This window comes from Schistocerca cancellata, chromosome 3 (genome assembly GCF_023864275.1).
Source record: "Schistocerca cancellata isolate TAMUIC-IGC-003103 chromosome 3, iqSchCanc2.1, whole genome shotgun sequence".
Classification (NCBI taxonomy): domain Eukaryota; kingdom Metazoa; phylum Arthropoda; class Insecta; order Orthoptera; family Acrididae; genus Schistocerca; species Schistocerca cancellata.
In genome coordinates this window covers 342,287,120-342,307,889 of record NC_064628.1, presented here as the reverse complement: position 1 = coordinate 342,307,889, position 20,770 = coordinate 342,287,120, and the positions used below count along the sequence as shown (strand labels likewise).

Below are 20,770 nucleotides of genomic sequence, written 5' to 3'. Positions count from 1 at the left end.
GCATTGCATGACCAGTGTGTAAACATCTGCTGTTGCATACAACCAGAAAGCTATGAAGGGCTTATTGAATACATGCCACACAAAATTGCTGCTGTATTGCACTCCACTGATGGAATGAGACACTATTGTTAAAGAGGTGGTCATAAGTTTTTGATTCATCATTGTATACAAATCTGCTACACATTACAGAAGTAAACCTTCACCCAGCTATCACAAGAAATGATGTTAAAGTCGAAAGAAACATTTGGATTCCTTTGAAAAATATGGTAAAGAAAGAAAGTGACACAAGAAACAAAGAAATGGATTGCTGTAATTCAATTAATGCTGGGGCACAATGCTGGTGGTCATATCCACCTAGCCTATATGATCTTCAACTGCTATTCAAAAATGTAACACTAAAAGTAGCTGTATTCATAAGTGTATGCCACATGTAGCCCTGAACACACTACTGTACCATCTGGTATACAAGGGCAACCCAAAAGAAACCGGATTGTTGTCATAAAAAATTTATTGATGAACCTTTTTACAAAATTACTTCAGTCACCTTCAAAATACTCTCCATTACATGTGATGTACTTGTCAAGTCTCTTTTCCCACTGTTGGAAGCATGTTTGGAACTCTTCAAGTTTGATATTGTCCAGTGCCCTTTGCGAAGCTGTTTTTACCACCTCCACATCGTCATAACGTTCCCCTTTTAGCGTTTTTTTCATTCATGAAAATAGGAAAAAATCACACGGGGCTAGGTCCAGCGAATACGGAGCGTGGGGAATGACAAACAACCTCTGAGATTCCAAATAGTGGGTCACTTGTAAGGCCGTATGTGCTGGAGCATTGTCGTGATGCAGAAACCAGTCACCTGATTGCCAAAGTTCCGGGAGTTTCCTCCTCACATCCACTTGCAGATGCCTTAAAAAGTGCTGGTTAACAGTCTGGCCAGGGGGTATGAATTCCCGACGCACAATTCCACGAACATCAAAAAAGTCAATGGTCATCATCTTCACATTTGACCTCACTTGCCTTGCTTTTTTTGGTCTGGGAGAGCTGGGAGTCCTCCACTGGCTTGATGCTTGCTTGGTTTCTGGGTCATACCCGTAACACCAACTCTCATCCCCTGTAATGACTTTGTTCAAGAAGTTTGGATCACGTGCAATCTCTGTTTTCAAGTCCTGACACACATTCATGCGGATGGTTCTTTGCTCCTGTGTGAGAAGGCGTGGAACAAATTTAGCAGCAACACGACTCATGTGCAAATCCTTACTCAAAATCCACTGGCACGAGCTCCAACTGATTCCTGTCTCTGCTGAAATTTGGTCAATCGTTTGGCAACGATCCTTGTTGATCTTTTGGTGAACCTTTTCAATGTTCTCCTTATTTCGTGATGTTGAAGGGCATCCAGAACGAGCTTGGTCTTCAACACACATCTCACCACGTTTAAAGCGCCCAAACCACTCAAAAACCTGTGTGTGGCTCATATCGTCCTCCTGGAAAGCTTTCTGAAGCATTTGGTGTGTCTGTGTTGCAGTTTTTTTTAAGCAGGAAACAAAATTTCACACACACTCTTTGTTCTTTTAAAGTTGCCATAACGATTTCGCAGAGGTAACCCGCCAACAGTCAGAGAAACACAATACCACACTTGCACGTTCAGCTCTACGCTGACACTGTCTGCACAGCTGTTTCATGAAGGTCTCTACTAGTGTGAGAACCCTGCACTACATCTACTAGTGGCAGTGCCCTTGGAGTCCGGTTTCTTTTGGGTCCCCCCTCGTATATATATCTTTCACTTATAGAAAAGAAAATTTCAAGGAAAACAAAATCTAATTTCTTAGAGAGGATTTCTTATGCAGGAAACATTTAAGGCTGTTTATTTTCTTTCTGTATAATTTGTGTAAAATTGTATGCTATTAAGATAGCAGCATTTAACATTTATTGTATACATCTATTGTCAAGTATTGAAGTCATAGTAATTTTCTACATTCAGAGAGCAAAGATAATACAATGGATTATGTTTCCTGTTGCATAGTATGTCATAAAAAGTGTGTGTGTGTGTGTGTGTGTGTAACACACTTGGAACGCCATGGACACCCTTAGGAGTGTGGTTGGTGTGTGAAAGAGGTGAGATGAAAAATAATAAAAATTTGTTACATCGGTTTCAGAGCCACAGTTTTTGAGATTGGGGGTTGATTAGTGACATGTCCAATGATATTTAACCCATTTTGGAGCAGATGTGGCAGTAAGAAGGATGAGATGTAAAGTGTAACTGTGGAGCACATTGGGAAGTATCATCCAAACTTACACCACAAATGAGTTATTATCTACTGAAAAATACTGAGGAGGTAAGGTACCCTGGAAAAGAATTACAGGATCTGCTGAATAGAATAAACAGTCTAATGAGAACAGGATACAGATTGAGAGTAAACCAGGAAAATACTAAAGTAATGAGAAGCAGTAGAAATGAGAATAGTAAGAAACTTAACATTGCAATTGATGACTATGACGTAGATGAAGTTAAGAAATTCTATTACCTTGGAAGCAAAACAACCCATGATGGATGAAACAAGGAGATACAAAAAGCAGACTAGCAGAAGCTAAGAGGGCATTACTGTCCAGAGATGTCTACTAATATCAAACACAGGCCTTAGGTTGACAATATACGTTTGGAGCACAGCATTGTATGGCAGTGAATCATGGACAGTGGGGAAACCAGAACAGAAGAGAATCAGAGTGTTTCAGATGTGATGCTGCAGAAGAATGTTGAAAATTAGGTGGACTAATAAGATAAGGGATGAGGAGGTCCTCCACAGAATTGGTGAAGAATGGAACATGTGGAAAACATTGATAAGAAGAAACAGAGTTATGTGGCATGTTTTAAGATATCAGGGAATAGTCTTCATGATACTAGAGGGAGCTGTTGAAGGGAAAAAACTGTAGGGGAAGGGAAGACTGGGATTGTAATACGTCCAACAAACAATTGAGGATGTAAGGTGCTAGTACATCTCTGAGATGAAGAGGTTGGTACAGGAAAGGAATTCATGGGGGAACTGCATCAAACCAGTGAGAAGACTGATGATGAGGCATTTCACCATCATAATAACAGCATTCCTTCTCCCAAATATGTTCATAACATCAGTCATGGAATACTCTCAGCAACCCAATTTTTGGGGGATGAGGATGGAATGTGGTGATGTGTATGTATAACTCTCAGAGACTTAATGTCTGAAGAATACACTGAAGGGGTAAGGAACCATTAGGGTAGGAAGGAGATGACAGGTAAGAATAATTGAAAAGGGTTAGTTTCACTGCAGAGCTACAGTTTTCAATGTTGTTAGGCTGAGTGATGATATTTCTAAAGATATTTCACACATAGCTGTTTGGTGGATGTGAGGAGGGAGTGACATGTAAAACGTAAGTGTGTAATGTTTGGAGTAATTTCAACCAAATTTGTTACACAATTCACCTTCCTTATAGAAAAAAGCAATGAGAGTATGACATGCCTAATATCTGTAGGTATGGAGAGGGGAAGGTGGTGACAGAAATAATTGAAAATGATATTAGTTTTATACCCAAAGGCCTTCAGGGTTGCTGGCTGATTGGTGACAGTCATGATGACATTTCACCTCTAGTGGCAAAGTAGGGGTGGCAAATGAGTGACTTAAAGAGAAATAACAGGCCAACACTGAGCAATCAGCTAGTTTCAATATATTTTTAGTCATTATTTGACACACATTTCAGATTTAATTCTGAATAAAATAACAAAAACTGAAAAATAAAAAAGTTTAGAAGATTCAGTTTAATTGGGATCTGAAACTACTATATTTGTGTTCACCACTTTTTTGTTATGCTACAGTTATACACTCCTGGAAATGGAAAAAAGAACACATTGACACCGGTGTGTCAAACCCACCATACTTGCTCCGGACACTGCGAGAGGGCTGTACAAGCAATGATCACACGCACGGCACAGCGGACACACCAGGAACCGCGGTGTTGGCCGTCGAATGGCGCTAGCCGCGCAGCATTTGTACACCGCCGCCGTCAGTGTCAGCCAGTTTGCCGTGGCATACAGAGCTCCATCGCAGTCTTTAACACTGGTAGCATGCCGCGACAGCGTGGACGTGAACCGTATGTGCAGTTGACGGACTTTGAGCGAGGACGTATAGTGGGCATGCGGGAGGCCGGGTGGACGTACCGCCGAATTGCTCAACACGTGGGGCGTGAGGTCTCCACAGTACATCGATGTTGTCGCCAGTGGTCGGCGGAAGGTGCACATGCCCGTCGACCTGGGACCGGACCGCAGCGACGCACGGATGCACGCCAAGACCGTAGGATCCTACGCAGAGCCGTAGGGGACTGCACCGCCACTTCCCAGCAAATTAGGGACACTGTTGCTCCTGGGGTATCGGCGAGGACCATTCGCAACCGTCTCCATGAAGCTGGGCTACGGTCCCGCACACCGTTAGGCCGTCTTCCGCTCACGCCCCAACATCGTGCAGCCCGCCTCCAGTGGTGTCGCGACAGGCGTGAATGGAGGGACGAATGGAGACGTGTCGTCTTCAGCGATGAGAGTCGCTTCTGCCTTGGTACCAATGATGGTCGTATGCATGTTTGGCGCCGTGCAGGTGAGCGCCACAATCAGGACTGCATACGACCGAGGCACACAGGGCCAACACCCGGCATCATGGTGTGGGGAGCGATCTCCTACACTGGCCGTACACCACTGGTGATCGTCGAGGGGACACTGAATAGTGCACGGTACATCCAAACCGTCATCGAACCCATCGTTCTACCATTCCTAGACCGGCAAGGGAACTTGCTGTTCCAACAGGACAATGCACGTCCGCATGTATCCCGTGCCACCCAACGTGCTCTAGAAGGTGTAAGTCAACTACCCTGGCCAGCAAGATCTCCAGATCTGTCCCCCATTGAGCATGTTTGGGACTGGATGAAGCGTTGTCTCACGCGGTCTGCACGTCCAGCACGAACGCTGGTCCAACTGAGGCGCCAGGTGGAAATGGCATGGCAAGCCGTTCCACAGGACTACATCCAGCATCTCTACGATCGTCTCCATGGGAGAATAGCAGCCTGCATTGCTGCGAAAGGTGGATATACACTGTACTAGTGCCGACATTGTGCATGCTCTGTTGCCTGTGTCTATGTGCCTGTGTTTCTGTCAGTGTGATCATGTGATGTATCTGACCCCAGGAATGTGTCAATAAAGTTTCCCCTTCCTGGGACAATGAATTCACGGTGTTCTTATTTCAATTTCCAGGAGTGTATTTACCACTATTGGTAAATTTTTGGCATGTGATAGACAAGCTATAACTGTAAGCAGGAAATAAACAACAGCAAGAAGAATACCACATTCTAATATCTTTCTTTTGATTTAAATCTTAAGCACAAAGTAAAGGTGATGTGTCTAGAACTTCTGGAGTTTCAGATCTTTTATTACATAAATTTGCTTATTGTCAGATGGATACCAAGCTGTAATAGAATCATTACATACATAAACTAATCAGGAAGCTCATTTTGGCATGTTTTAAGCTAATAACCATCTCCCACTGCGCTAGCTTATTTTGCATTGTTCTCTTACAGAATTATCTCCAGAATCAATATGGCTGAATAAATTATTTATTTTTCAAAAGTGAGTGGTAAAAAAAGTTGTGTAAAATAGGTAATTGCACACCATGCAGAGTTATCTTCAAATGTTTTTGAATTCTTACACTCATTTCCCAGTACATTTATCCAGTACCAGTTTAACTGCAGCTTATATAAGGTTCACACACACACACACACACACACACACACACACACTCACACACACACACACATACAGAGAGAGAGAGAGAGAGAGAGAGAGAGAGAGAGAGAGAGAGAGAGAAAGAGAAAGAGAACACTGTTAACTCTCCCAGCACTTGGGAGTAACAGTGTAATGGAAGTGTGTATGTGGTGGTGGTGGTGGTGGTGGTGTGTGTGTGTGTATGTGTGTGTGCGTGAGAGAGAGAGAGAGAGAGAGAGAGAGAGAGAGAGAGAGAGTGAGTTTAGGGTTGTGTACAAGAGCTAAGTAGTTTATCACATTTCTTTGTGCCCGTTCTCTGCTCATTGCTCCCATTTGACAAGAAGTAATACATCTTTGTACTGAAGGTGGGCTACTCCCCATCTTGGTTCTGAGTGATCAGCTCCTTTTCTCAACCTTTCCCAATTGATCCCTGTTTTCCCCATGAGAAAGGGACTATTGGTTACTAATGCTAGATAATATTTTTTTTTGTTCCAAATGTAGCTTTTCAGTGACATATTTCATTGTTTGCTTTGGTTAGAGGAAAATGTCTCTTATTATAAAATGATATGTGAGTCCTTTTAAGATGTCAAACACTACTGTGCAATGGTTAAAACACTGGCTCACCTATATCTTTTACATACTTAAAATATCAATGTTTTCAAAAAGTATTACTGTAGCTTTTTTGTTGTTGATAATATGGTTTCTTTTTTGAAAGTTCATTAGCAAAGTGTACTCAACACATATGTTCAGTCCTCAGTGTTACTATGTGCACTCTAATGAATGCACATTTCTGATCTGCACATCCAGTAATGTGTGTAGGCAATAAATTATGGCCGTAGGGTGCCCAAAATGGAGCCTTGGTGTTAAGTTTTTGAGAAGCATTAAAAATTTGCTCATTGATATATTTTGAGGTCCCAGTCACAAATTTTAACTTTTAATCAGTTTTCTTACTTTTTTCTGTGTAACTTAAGAAAGGTATATTTTTCAAGTAAAATCAGTCTGTATTAAATTGATTTCAGATACCAGTCACAAATTTGAACTTTCAATTAGTTTTTTTTACATTTTTCCTTGTAACTTAAGAAAGGTTAATTTTTCAAATAACATCATTCTGTATTAAACTGAGTGAGACTAAACTCCCAAAAAAACTGCAAAGCAAACCTCTGCATTCAGGCCCAGATTGACTAATTACAACCGACTGAACTCTATGTCATCCTCAGACGATGGTGTCATTTGGATGTGGTATGAGGCGTATGGGGTCAGCACATTGCCCTCCCAGTCACTGTCAGTTTTTTTGACCTGGGAGCCACTACTTCTTAATCATGTAGCCCCTCAATTGGCCTAGTGAGGCTGAGTGCACCCCATTCCAATCCTTCCTCCAAGGAAAAGTCCCTGGGAGTACAAGGAATTGAACCCAGGTCATGTGCATAGTTGCCAGGCATCCTGACCACTGTTCTATGGAGGTGGACCAAGAAAGTTGGACCCTAATAATTTTCTTTTCTTGCTGTTACCTATTGTACTTTCCTTTTGAGTGTTTTCAGTCATTTCCTTCATTTCTATCTCAGCATTCATATCCTAAGCCCCTTATGAGACCTGCAGGTGGAGTCCTGTTATTTGAATCTGCCTTCTTTCCCCTACCACCATAGCTTATGTGCCTTACATCACTTATACATTGCCTTGTCATATTCTTTTGTTCAGTGCTTTTGTGAATTAGTTGTCTTGAAGACAAGATAATTATTTCAGATCAAACTATTCATTACGTGACATTTGTGGGAAATGATGCAGGACTACCTGTGGTTAAGGTATGGGATCTTCATAATATTTATCCATCTTCAGAAGCTCTTATACCTTCCATTTCTGATTTCTTGTGGAATAACGGTAAAAATAAAGACATATGGGTATTCCAGTGTCAAATGTGTTAATGGAGGAAAGTACCAAAAATATCCCCTATTAAATAATTTTCAGAGGTTGTTAGCCATTCACAACTGTTCCTTCCAGTAGCTATGACTTCACCATCACAGCTTTGTTGTGTGCAGTGGGGAAGACTGAAAAACTGCATAAAAAATATGCATGGAAAATGACAGTATTATTTAAAGGGGAAGCAGAAAGGTGGAAGGAGTATATAGAGGGTCTATACAAGGGCGATGTTCTTGAGGAGAATATTATAGAAATGGAAGAGAATGTAGATGAAGATGAAATAGGAGATACGATACTGTGTGAAGAGTTTGACAGTGCACTGAAAGACCTAAGTCGAAACAAGGCCCCGGGAGTAGACAACATTCCATTAGAACTACTGACAGCCTTGGGAGAGCCAGACCTAACAAAACTCTACCATCTAGTGAGCAAGATGTGTGAGACAGGCGAAATACCCCCCCCCCCCCCCCCCCCTCAGACTTCAAGAAGAATATAATAATTCCAATCCCAAAGAAAGCAGGTGTTGACAGATGTGAAAATTACTGAACTATCAGTTTAATAAGCCACAGCTGCAAAATACTAACACAAATTCCTTACAAATGAATCTAAAAACTGGTAGAAGCTGACCTCAGGGGAAGATGAGTTTGGATTCTGTAGGAATGTTGGAACATGTGAGGCAATACTGACCCTATGACTTATCTTAGAAAATAGATTAAGGAAAGGCAAACCTACATTTCTAGCATTTGTATACATAGAGAAAGCTTTTGACAATGTTGACTGGAATACTCTCTTTGAAATTCTGAAGGTGTCAGGGGTCAAATACAGGGAGTGAAAGGCTATTTACAATTTGTACAGAAACCACATGGCAGTTATAAGAGTTGAGGGGCACAAAAGGGAAGCAGTGGTTGGGAAGGGAGTGAGACAGGGTTGTAGCCTATCCCAGATGGTATTCAATCTAGATATTGAGCAAGCAGTAAATGAAAGAAAAGAAAAATTCGGAGTAGGTATTAAAATCCATGGAGAAGAAAGAAAAACTTTGAGGTTCACCGATGACATTGTAATTCTGTCAGAGACAGCAACGGACCTGGAAGATCAGCTGAACGGAATGGACAGTGTCTTGAAAGGAGGATAAAGATGAACATCAACAAAAGCAAAATGAGGATAATGGAGTGTAGTTGAATTAAATAGAGTATTGCTGTGGGAATTAGATTAGGAAATGAGACACTTAAAGTAGTAAATGAGTTTTGCTATTTGGGGAGTAAAATAACTGATGATGGTCGAAGTAGTGAGGATAGAAAATGTAGACTGGTAATGGCAAGGAAAGCATTTCTGAATAAGCAAAATTTGTTAACATCGTGTATAGATTTAAGTGTCAGGAAGTTGTTTCTGAAAGTATTTGTATGGAGTGTAGCCATGTATGGAAGTGAAATGTGGATGATAAATAGTTTGGACAAGAAGAGAATAGAAGCTTTTGAAATGTGGTGCTACAGAAGAATTTTGAAGATTAAATGGGTAGATCACATAACTAATGAGGAGGTATTGAATAGAATTGGAGAGAAGAGAAATTTGTGGCACAACTTGACTAGAAGAAGGGATCGGTTGGTAGGGCATATTCTGAGGCATCATGGGATCACCAATTTAGTATTGGAGGGCAGCGTGGAGGGTAAAAATCGCAGAGGGAGACCAAGAGATGAATACACTAAAGATTCAGTAGGATGTAGGCTGCAGTAGGTATTGGGGGATGAAGAACCTTGCACAGGATAGAATAGCACGGAGAGCTGCATCAAGCCAGTCTCTGGACTGAAGACCACAACAACAACAACAACAACAATATGACAAGAATAGTTGCTACTCACTATACAGTGGAGAAGTTGAGTTGCAGACGGGCACAACAAGAAGACTGATAAACAGGGAACCTTTCAGCCAGAATGCCTTCTTCTGAATTAGACAACATACATACACACATTCATGCAAACATAACTCACACACACACACACACACACACACACACACACACACACACACACACACACACACACACACACACACACACAACCACTGTCTCGGACTGCGAAGGCCAGGTAGAGTGTAAGGCCAAGGCCAAATCTGGTGGCCTTGCAGCTGGAGACAGTGGTCATGTGTGTGAGTTGCATTGTATGAAGGTGTATGCGTATGTTGTCTAATTCAAAAGAAGGCGTTTTGGCCAAAAGCTTATTTGTTGTACCTGTCTGCAATTCAACATTCCACTATATGGTGAGTAGCAACTTTTCGTGTTACTGTGCGTGGTAAAATTTGATACACCATAGCATCGAAGGGTTGAAGGCAAGTCGACATTCTGACTGCCAACTTTCAAATGTTGTCATAAGACTTTTTTGATTCAATTTCACAATGACTCATAAGAATAACAGGTTTTGTAAAAAAAGAGTTGCCTGAAGGAACTGCTCTGCACAGTTTATACATATATACAGGCAACCATGACACTTTTGAGGAAGAGGTCCCCGAGCAGCTCAAACCTTCCAGAATAAAGACTACTTTGATATAAATATTTAGCCCTTGAAGTTCTAGCCATTTACTGCTCATAACAAGTAATATTAATAACATTTTATATGCACACATTTCATTGAATACTTTATGTCTACAACTTTTCAAATTCTTCATTATCATTCAGCAGTTTCTCCAAGAATTTTTAGTAATTTTCAGAGAAACCAATGAACAGTGAAAGAAAGTCTTAGTGACTTCATTGCATACATTGGAGAAGAAGTGATAAAAAAATTTGGCAGTGGAAAGCAGTGATTCATTGACATAAGCATTTGCTATAAAACTGCACAGTAGACCGAAAAGTTATTATGATCAAAATTGCAGGGAATTTATTCTCATTTAATGATGTTACTCAAAAAATGCATTGTTTTTATGTTACATGCTAAAAAGGTAGAAAGATTTGTATCAGCACAAAAAAGAAAGGAAAGAAAGCAAGTTTTCAGTACTCCTCTAAAGCTTTCCGGGTTGTATCACCATATTCCTGGATGACAAAGAGTATATGCACTTATCATTAACCGATACTGCTTGAATAATTGACAAATCCCATTTCTGGAGATAACAGTATTGACGGACTTTTCATTTAGGATTAAAATGCTGACAGTTTTATCTCTATATCTATGTCCAGTAATGGAACTAAGAGACTTGATTTTTCTGGGACAACTAACAAACGCATGGTAAACATGAAACTTCCTGGCAAATTAACACTATGCGCCAGGCTGAGATTCGAACTTGAGGCCTTGCCTTTTGCGGGCAGTGCTGGTACCAACTGAGATTTACAGACACAGCTCATGACATGCTCACACAGCTTCACTCTCAACAGTACATTTCTCCTACCTTACAAACTTCATGAAGTTCTCCAGCATGCCTTGTGACAGAAATTTGTCTGCATGCCTTGTGAGACTAGCCCTTCTAGAAGGAAGGATAATACAGTGAACTGGATTAGCCACAAACTATGGTATTGTTTCCATAATATATTTTTTACTCTTTAGTCTGTAGTGGAGTGTATATTGTTTTGAAACTTTCTGACAGATGTTTACTGTGAGCCAGTCCACGAGAGGGAATGATTCATTATGGAAACAATCCCCTTGACTGTGGCTAAGCAATTTCTTCACAATATCCTTTCTTACAGGAGTACTAGTCCTGCAAGCTATGCAGGAGAACTGCTGTGAAGTTTGGAAGTAGACGAGAGATGTTGGATAAAGTAAAGTTGAGTGGGTGGGTTATGAGTTACGTCTGGATGTCTCAGTCATAACAGTATTGCCCGCAAAAGTTTGGTCTCAGCCTGGCAGCAGTTTCAATTTGCCATAAGGTTTCAAAACAGAGTACACTCTGCTTTAGAGTGGGAATACATTCTGAAATACACTAAATAGTTTAAAACAGCCTGTAAATTGCTTTTCTTACCACTGAAATCATTAATTACTTCCTGTACAAGTATTCTTCAGTAAAAATATAAATTGTCCTTTCAGTTGTCTTATTTACAAAACTCACATTAAAGATGAAGCGATAAGGAATAAATATATACAGAAAAGGTAGTGAAGAGCAAAAAGCTTGAAAATTTTTATGTTCCTACGCAACAGAGATGTAGTTTACACTTCTTATCTTCCTGCCTCTTCTTTGAAATGAATGGCGGTCTGTCATGTCAGTCATTGTTTACAAGAATTTCCTTATTTTCATATTAGTGGAAATGAATGTGTATTACATATTTGTGTTTCTACATGCATAAATTTTCTGCTCTGAAGTAGGTTGGAAACATGAAAACTTTAATCATTGTTTTATACACTGATTTCTCTTTAAGGTCGGCAGTGACCTGTTCTCTCAGTGATTATTTACAGACTGAGACGATCTTCCCATTATTGTAATTACCTATAAAGCTCTCTAACACAATCATTGTGTAATAAAACCCAAATAATTATTTTTAAATATATTTTTATATTCTCTTTGAATGACTCTTAATTACATACCAATATTTACAGAAAGTAGGTCACATTGTATATATTTAACAGTGAAAAATAATAAGTTAATGGTAGAATTCTTTTCTGTTCACCATTATATCTTTAAGACATATCCATAATTCCCACTGGAAGCAGTGTGCATAAACCAGTAATAATTTCTTCTCTGCTTTATATGATCAGACAAGTGGCACACCTTACTCTGATTTTCGTGTGTTACATATACACTGAACAAGACTTTCAGAAAATGTTACATATATATCTGAATCTTCAGATTTGCCTATTTTAGGTGGGAATTAGGGATACATTATTCTAATGGTGACAAAACATGTAATCATTACAATGGGATGAGTTAGAAAGATTACCATAAAACATGGTTCATGCCTCTCTGTTTTTGTGACGAATTATTTACAAAATATTTGCGTATTTATTGTTTATGAGTCCTGATGTTTGTCTGCAGGAAAATAAGAAACTGATAATATCACCACAACTGTATGACACTACAGGTATCAATAGCAGTACACTGAGACAGATTTAATAAAACTGCTGGCAATGCACAGACACCTAACTACAGCAGTAGAAGATTGAGAGAATCAAGAGTTAGGTACCCAGTTCAGTACATTTAGAGTAAATCTGTTATTAAAGTGCTTTAGGTTTGTGTGGATTTAAAAAAAAGTAATAGTTCATATAATTTTGTGTCTGTTACATTCAGTTATTTTTTCATTGTTTGCAGTTACATTTTTTGAAAACACCATTTATCATTGAAACTATAAATCTTGTGAAATATTCGTATGTGAATGAACAATTTTGTTGTACACATTGCTACTGTATATTTGTGTGATTGTGGGAAAGTCTCGAAAAGCATCCACACAATAGTGAATATTTCCCATGGGCATATATTTTAAGCAATTCATATCACATTTCTCTTGTTACACAGTTTTATTTCTGTGAGGCACTTTGCAATTGCTTTTATTACTATCACTGGCTTGAAGACAATGTAAAAGGTAATGCTGTCTTGTAATTCATATTTAATAATGCCACCTATAAAGAAATGAAGAGAAAAGCTGAAAGACGCACAGAATGGAGACAAGCTGCCATTGTAGCTGTTGCAAACCAATCCTTGGATTGACCACTACAGAAGAAGAAGAAAAGAAAAACCAAGGGAAGTTACAACCGCAAAACAAAAGAAGCAACAGTTAATATGTTTCAGTGATTAATATGTTAACTCTGATGCCTGAAATATATATATTATGAAATATATTTCAAAGTTGTACTTTTTAGGTATGGTTGTTGAGACAACATCTGAATAATAAGCAATTTACTGAGTATGAACAAGTGCTTGATTGGGGTATTGGCCAAGTGAATTTGATATAATGTGTGTAATCTCATCTGATGTGAAGTAGGAGAATATCAGACCAATACGTATGTAGAGAAGTTTCAGGTAACAAGAAAAATTTATATAAATTGTGGGTGAGAGATTAAAGGGAAGAGAAGGAAAAAAGATATGCTACATTTAAATAGAGGAACTTGAAGTCAGTTGAGAGTTGATGGATGAAATCCAATGAAGAAAAGACAAGGACTGGTAATTCTCATGTTAGATTTGTCTATGTGCAGGTGAATAAAATCAGTTTATCATGCATATCATCAGTAGTCTGTAATAAGATCATTAGTAGTCAGTAATATATATTGGTACTTATTTATATGTATACTATTTTGTTTTACACACTAGACACTGTGATTTCAGATTAAGAAGTCCCAGTAGGAACTGTTTCTAACTGGAGAGGTTGTAAACGTGTAAAACAAAATAATATACACATAATATATGTATATTTTAGACCACTGATGGCGCTTTTCAAAAATTAATGCAAAATATTTATAGAATGATAAAACTGGTTTTATTCAGTTACACACAGATGGACCTAATGTGAAAATTTTCAGAATGATAGTATGTGCAACTGAGGGCCAGAGATCAGTAAAAGTTAAAAATATAAGAGAAATCAGTAAGTGAAAACTAGTGAAGAAAGAAGACATGAGTAAGAACACTGACAAAGAAATTTTACAGAAATAATAGGCAGGCTCCTAGCTGAAATTGAAATCATGAAATACCAGATTCAAAATGGGGAATGACATCTTCAAACTGATATTGACTGGTACCTAATGGGAACGTAAATCTTTGATTTCTTATCGATCTGCCTCCAGCATCTTAGTTGTACACAGGCATCCCTTAACCACATGACCAACATTATTGGTGTAGACTCATTTCTACATCAAGTTTGATAACACTAAAACTTTTCTGTACCGAACATAAAACTGATTCTGCTACATACACTGAGAATAAATAGACAGCAGGAGACTGATATACTGCATTGATTGGGAAATAAATGTAATGAAGATATGACTTGGAAGTTGAAAATCCAGCAAAGAGAACAGTGAAGGTTGAGAATAATTCTGTTAATTAATGACATGATTTTTCTGGGGTCATCTCTAATGTCAGCACTTACTGCATTCTTGATTTCATTGAATGATACCTATCTACAAATGAGAATGGCAGGTATTGGTAGGCTTTTAGATGTGTCTGAGCTGAGTGAGTACTCAGTGAAATTGGCTTGTCATGACACACAGGTGCATCGATGGGCAACCAAATAACAAGGGAGACATTTTGGAAGATTAGAAGATATACTAAGAGAAAAAAAAACTACTCCAATGAAACTTTTCCAAAATGCAGCTACAGATGAAAATTAATTTATCCAAATAGTATAAAACTTATATAAGGCCTCTTTCCATTTGTGACAGCTGTTGCAAATCTGTTCTAGTGCAGGTTTAAATGTGCACATGCTTGTGCATGCATTCTCCCCCCCCCTCCACCCCCCCCCTCACACACACACACTTACACACACACTAATGCATGCGCACACACAAACATGTATACTACATAGTTCTCAGTACTTCCTCAAACCACTGTATTCAATTACCTAACATATTTTATGTGTTACTCTGTTTTCATTCATGTTTTCTTTCTCCTATGGCCCTTCCCTATTAAAATAATCTACTGTTCCTTGGTGTTTTTCACAATATTCCCTCCTTATAATCTTTGGTTTTAAAATTAGTACTATGTCATTGTTGTTGTGTTCAGACAATGTCATTGTTATTCATGTTTGCTATATTGCTACTTTATTTTCCCAATTACAGGACCATAACATATTTTTCATAGCTCCCCTTTATGTAACAATCCTTCTTAAAGCCTGGTGTATGGGTAATACATTATCTTTCAAATCATTTTGAAGAAATAAATTATTGTATTATCTCCAGTCTCAATATGCTGCCCACAATATACATGTTGTTGAGTGTAGCCTTCCGCCTACTATTATACATGAGAACAATCTCATCTCATTCAGAATAGTATTAATTTTAGACCATGGATGGTCTTTCAAAGGAAAGTGGTGTTGCTTTTCAAGCAAGCATATTTTGATAGAGATGCATGACAAAATACTGTTGGACTACTGACAAGGTGATTTGTTCAAATACGAGCACAACATATGTTACTTATCAGCATGAATGTGAAACATAGTGAGATGTGACAACTATGCAATAAATTAAGATAGATGGTGAAAAACATTTGAATAAGAAAATGAGGCAATAATATTAACATATACCCACAAAATATGAAACTGAATGATGGATGTCAATGAACTGCAAGAGCCAATGAATTGGTATAAACAATTCAGAAGAATCTGATTATCTAATTACATAATAAATAATAAAATAAGTCACAAAAGAAAAAGTGTAGGTGAAAGTATTCTCAGTAAGCTCATGGATAGTTAACTTCAACATTCCTTCGGATTTTAAAGTTGTTGATAGTCTCATGATGACAAGCCCACTCTTTCGATGTTGCTGAAAGAGGGACCTATAATCACTGTACTGTATTGTATTTCATGAAAAGTTTGTTTATGTGGGCTTTTTGAAAGCCTTCCAGAAAGAAATATCAATTTTCAAACCACCAGAAAGAAATACCAATTTTCAAAACAGAAGCAGGAGTGATTTTTTTATTTCACAAAAGACATACCAGGTGTACAACATCTTTCATTGTTATTTTTAGAAATTTTTTGTGGGTAACATGTGTGCATTTGTTACAAGAGAAGGAAATATTGATAGTTGTGATCTTTTAAGCTCTTACAGCAAATAAATTATTTTATTACATATGTTGTACTCAGTAATGTAGAGCGAGCAATGTAAGAGCCGATATAAAAGAAATGGGCCACAGCAATATATTTCTGTTTCATTTCCTAGGCCACAAGCAAGCAGCACACTCCTAATAAATGTACAATGAGAATGGTAAGAGCCAGACACCATAGCATCTGTGGCACGTAGCTGTGAGTTTGTTTTACTGCTGCAGGAGTTTATAATGTAGAAAAATAGCCTACAGAAGGTTATGTGCTATGGACAAACACCAGTAGCACCACCCTCAATGTAGATATGCAGTTTCTCTAAATGCTCATTGTGTGAAAACCTAATATATCCCTCAACAAGCCCATTTCTGAGCCTCTCCCACTCTTTTCCAATCCGGGCTGATGATCCATTTCTAATGACTTTGACATTGATGAGATATTAAACTGTAACTATACTTCCTCTCTTCAATTGATGACTTTGATGTTGAAGAGACATTAAACCAAAACTTTACTTCTTTTCATTTATTGGTATAAAAGGAAGTCAAAAAGTTGTCCATCAAATCATAGTATGTGGTTGTCATTTTAAAGCATTTTGTGATAAGTCTTTTCACTTGGCAGTTTTTTTCAGCACCATACATTATATTTTATCAAAATTTTGTTTTCATTTGTCATTAAATGCTCAGGTAATAAAAAATATAGCCGTTAGATACTCTAATTCCATGGATACATACTTTACAGCACACAGTTCATTATTTACACATTTTAAATTGCCTAATTCTTGCATGCTCTTTTGGTGTAAGTAACATTATTATTATTATTATTATTATTATTATTTATATTCTATTAATGTGCTTTTTCTGGCCTCTAGCTCTTGCTACATTTACATTGATCCTAACTATTGGAAGTACATCCACTTTTGTCACATCTCTTTACTGAAATAAGACTTAAAATGGCATAGCGGAACAGAACATGTACATAATTGTTGACATTATGATGCAAAATATTGACAACCAAATTTATGAAACAATTAACCAAAACAATGTCAAATAAGGAAGCAAGTAAGCCATGCATCACACAACAAAAGTAACAGCAGCATCTTGCAGAAATGAAGGAGTGTGAGGACCCTTCTTTTGTAATAACAGTAATTGTCAGTGTGTGATGTTGTTCATTCCTAAAGTTTAATCCTATTCCAGGTCAGTAGTTTACTATGTGAGACTGTATTTTTACAAAGTCATGTGATGATATGTGTTGATGAAATCTTCTGTGAATGGAAAATGTTATTATTGATATCAGGGGTTCCCAAAGAGTGAACAGCAGTTAAGAACTGTGATTTTTAGAGATAATCTGTGGGAATCAAGTTAAAAATTATATCAGTCTTAAACATAAAGGCAATTTACTTGTATTTTTAAAATATGTTTTCTCAACCATTATTCTAAAATATATAACAATCCAAAAGGGATGTGTTTTGTAGAATTTGCATTTTTTATCTTTCTTAAATATTAGGGTACGAACAACATACACTTTCTGAACCAAGTACAGCACCAGGTATTTATGTTGTTTTTGTCATTCACACCACTGCTTTCGTAGTTTTCCTCTGTAGAGAGCAGTATTTTGGGAAACCCTGATTTATTGGGGGTGAATGGAAAACATCAAGATGAGTGTGGGGCTGCACAACTTAAAACTTAAAAGACCAGCCATTTTTACATATCTGGTCTTATTTCAGTAGTTTAAAAGCAAGATGTGGGATATAGTTCTGTTTGAGGCTTACTCTGAGACTAGAACGCCTGCGTTCCTTCTCTTGCTCAGGTGCGGGCCCAGGACCAGGGCGTTCAGTAGCTGGGGATGAACGCTCTGCCAGCCCACCTGCGTAAGAGCGAGAGAAGCTCCGCCCCAGACTTCCCCCACCGACCAACTTCTCAGCACGCCTACGCTCCGACTTGCTTACGCGCACAAAGTGCTCAAAAGCAGCTCTGAGACATGGATAAACAGAAAAAAATGGTTGTAAATTAACTAATACTTTTGTCATTTAAAAATTAATGAAGAGAACAGTAATACATATCTACCTAAACCCTGTTTATATGGGAATTGAAACTGATCTATCATTATGCCAAACAAAAGTTTCACATTGGAAATAAAATTTTAGGTCTCATACAGTACCAAGTGTGGCCTGAGAATACTGTTAATAGTGTGTCATGCCAGTGTTTCCTAATGTTTTACCATCAAGACAGATTACATCAATAAAGGTACTTCATGATACCTGATAATGTGGTTAGTGATTACATTAGACTGTAAGCATTGAAATTCATTCTGTGCAAGAAGTGAACATATGAATAGTTTCATGAAATATATGCAAGGTTATTATAACCCACAAAATTGCTATTATGCTGATAATAAATTTAACTTATGTATCTTTTTCTGTTTGTCCAGAGGATGTTTCTTACATTTCTTCTATTTGTGAAATATGTGTGCATTAACACAAGAGGCTTTGTTTTCCATGTACATATGCAGCCACACTTGCTAACTATTCAAAAACAAAAAATAAAGCACCAGATAAGGATAATTTAAACTGAAGAGAGAGTGGTAAAGAAAAAGAAGCTTGATTTACTGATATAATAGGAAGTAGTGAAAGAATTCATAAATAATTCAAGATTTCAAAACAGGGGTTGATTCTTCTGAGATTCCTTCTCCAGTTTCACAGCAATTAACATTACTCTAAAATTTTAGAGCTTTCATTGCTGCTTGTGTATTTTCAGTGTATTCCTGATTATCTGTATGCAGATTATCCAATTTGTGGATTATGTGTGCGTAAAAAAAAGACATGCAATGTTTTTCTCTGGCTAATAGCAATAAATGACACACCATGTGACAATAAGTGCCATTTACATTATTTAAACGACTGCCACATCACAACAGAGTAACATTTCCATTGTTATTGGCCAACCTAGCCTGCTCCATGTACATCGAAAACAAACTCAGTTTTCTGATGTCAATGGCATGTAAGTGTGAATGAAGCAAGTTAAAAGAAATTTGTAATGCAGAAGCAAACAACACATGTCAACAAATTAGAATCAACTGAAAGATTAGAGAAGGGGGAAACTGCTGCAAAACTAAGTGCTGATTATGTTACTGGAATGCAGACTGTTCCGGACACTAAAAAGAATAAGCAGAAAATAAAGATTTTATCAGGAAGTGTGATTCTAGTTCTGGACCACCTGCACAAAAAAGCATGAAGAGATCTACATTTGATGAATTATGCTGCTCTTTTACAATGGCGCAGCCAAAAATGAACAGAAGGTATCATTGTTTCATGTGCAATGTATGCCTAAGAAGTTCAATTTTTTCATGGAACTCTAGGGTTGGAGGGAGAATCTTGGTCTGAGATGCTAGAGTTGACAGTTGTGTGTGCATGACATGTGCTTGCTTATGTGTGTATATTGTGTGTGTGTCTCTTTACTGACAAAGACTGTGGCCGAAAGCTACATGTGAGTGTCCTTTAATCTTGCCTGTCTGCAACTTGATCTGTCTTCTTTGGTATAAGTAGCAGTCTATCTTTTCCTACATTGATGGTATTCCTACCTGGAGTTTCCATTGTTTAATCTAATTTCAGATGGATTTCATCACCTATAAGAAATATGAAGGTATGGGGCATGGTATCAATTACACTTCAAGATTGAGAAAGCCTATCATTGAAACCATGAAGTAGTGTACACAACTAAAGCAAGCTAATATTGTGCAACTAAGTACATTGTTCAAGCTAACATTATGCAAATAAGTACATTGTTCCTAAAAGGAGTACAGTCACTTTGTAGGAGGTTGTTACTGGGGTGACCAGACATTCACAGATGTTCAATCTGTGACTAAAATAAACAAGAAACACTAAGACTAACCTATAATCCAAGCATAATCACTTTGGTATTAGAGCTTTTAGACACTCCATTCATGTAAAGTTCAAAAAATGCATGGTGCCACAACATACATAAATGGCATAGTGATTGACAGTTTTGACTACATGACACTGTTTACACCTTTCATTTAAACATTGTGTAGATTCTTTAGATTGGGTTCTTCTGGGGAATGCTGAAGGGAAGACAAATGCTGCATAATTAGTTCTTGAACCTGTGTTTCTGGGGGAAAGGGGGGGAGGTCAGTTACAAGTACCTGATTAATTACATTTGTCCTTCAAAGGGCATTGTCTTTTCCTTATAGACTGAGAACATGACAGTCAATTTGATGGATGTGCATATAACAGCTGGAGGAGACAAATAGTGCTTAACTATTTGAATGACTTCTTAATGCCCAGCAAGATCAACATGAAACAACCCACAACAATATTTGTTGTATCCCAGTACAGGAGCTATTTAATTCCCCATTGACTTTATACTTTTGGGGGAAAACTAAAATGGAAATTTTAAAAACCTTTTGCAAGAGCCCTT

At 37.9% G+C, this 20,770-nt stretch overlaps 1 protein-coding gene across 1 annotated transcript in view; it reads right to left on the bottom strand.

The window, feature by feature from the left end:
- The window catches only part of LOC126176298 (uncharacterized), a 370,925-nt gene that overhangs the window by 45,077 nt on the left and 305,078 nt on the right, over window positions 1-20,770 (bottom strand). Inside the window, exon 17 of the mRNA XM_049923448.1 lies at window positions 18,106-18,307. Coding sequence (XP_049779405.1) covers window positions 18,106-18,307 — 202 coding nt within the window. The remainder of the gene's footprint in view (window positions 1-18,105; window positions 18,308-20,770) is intronic.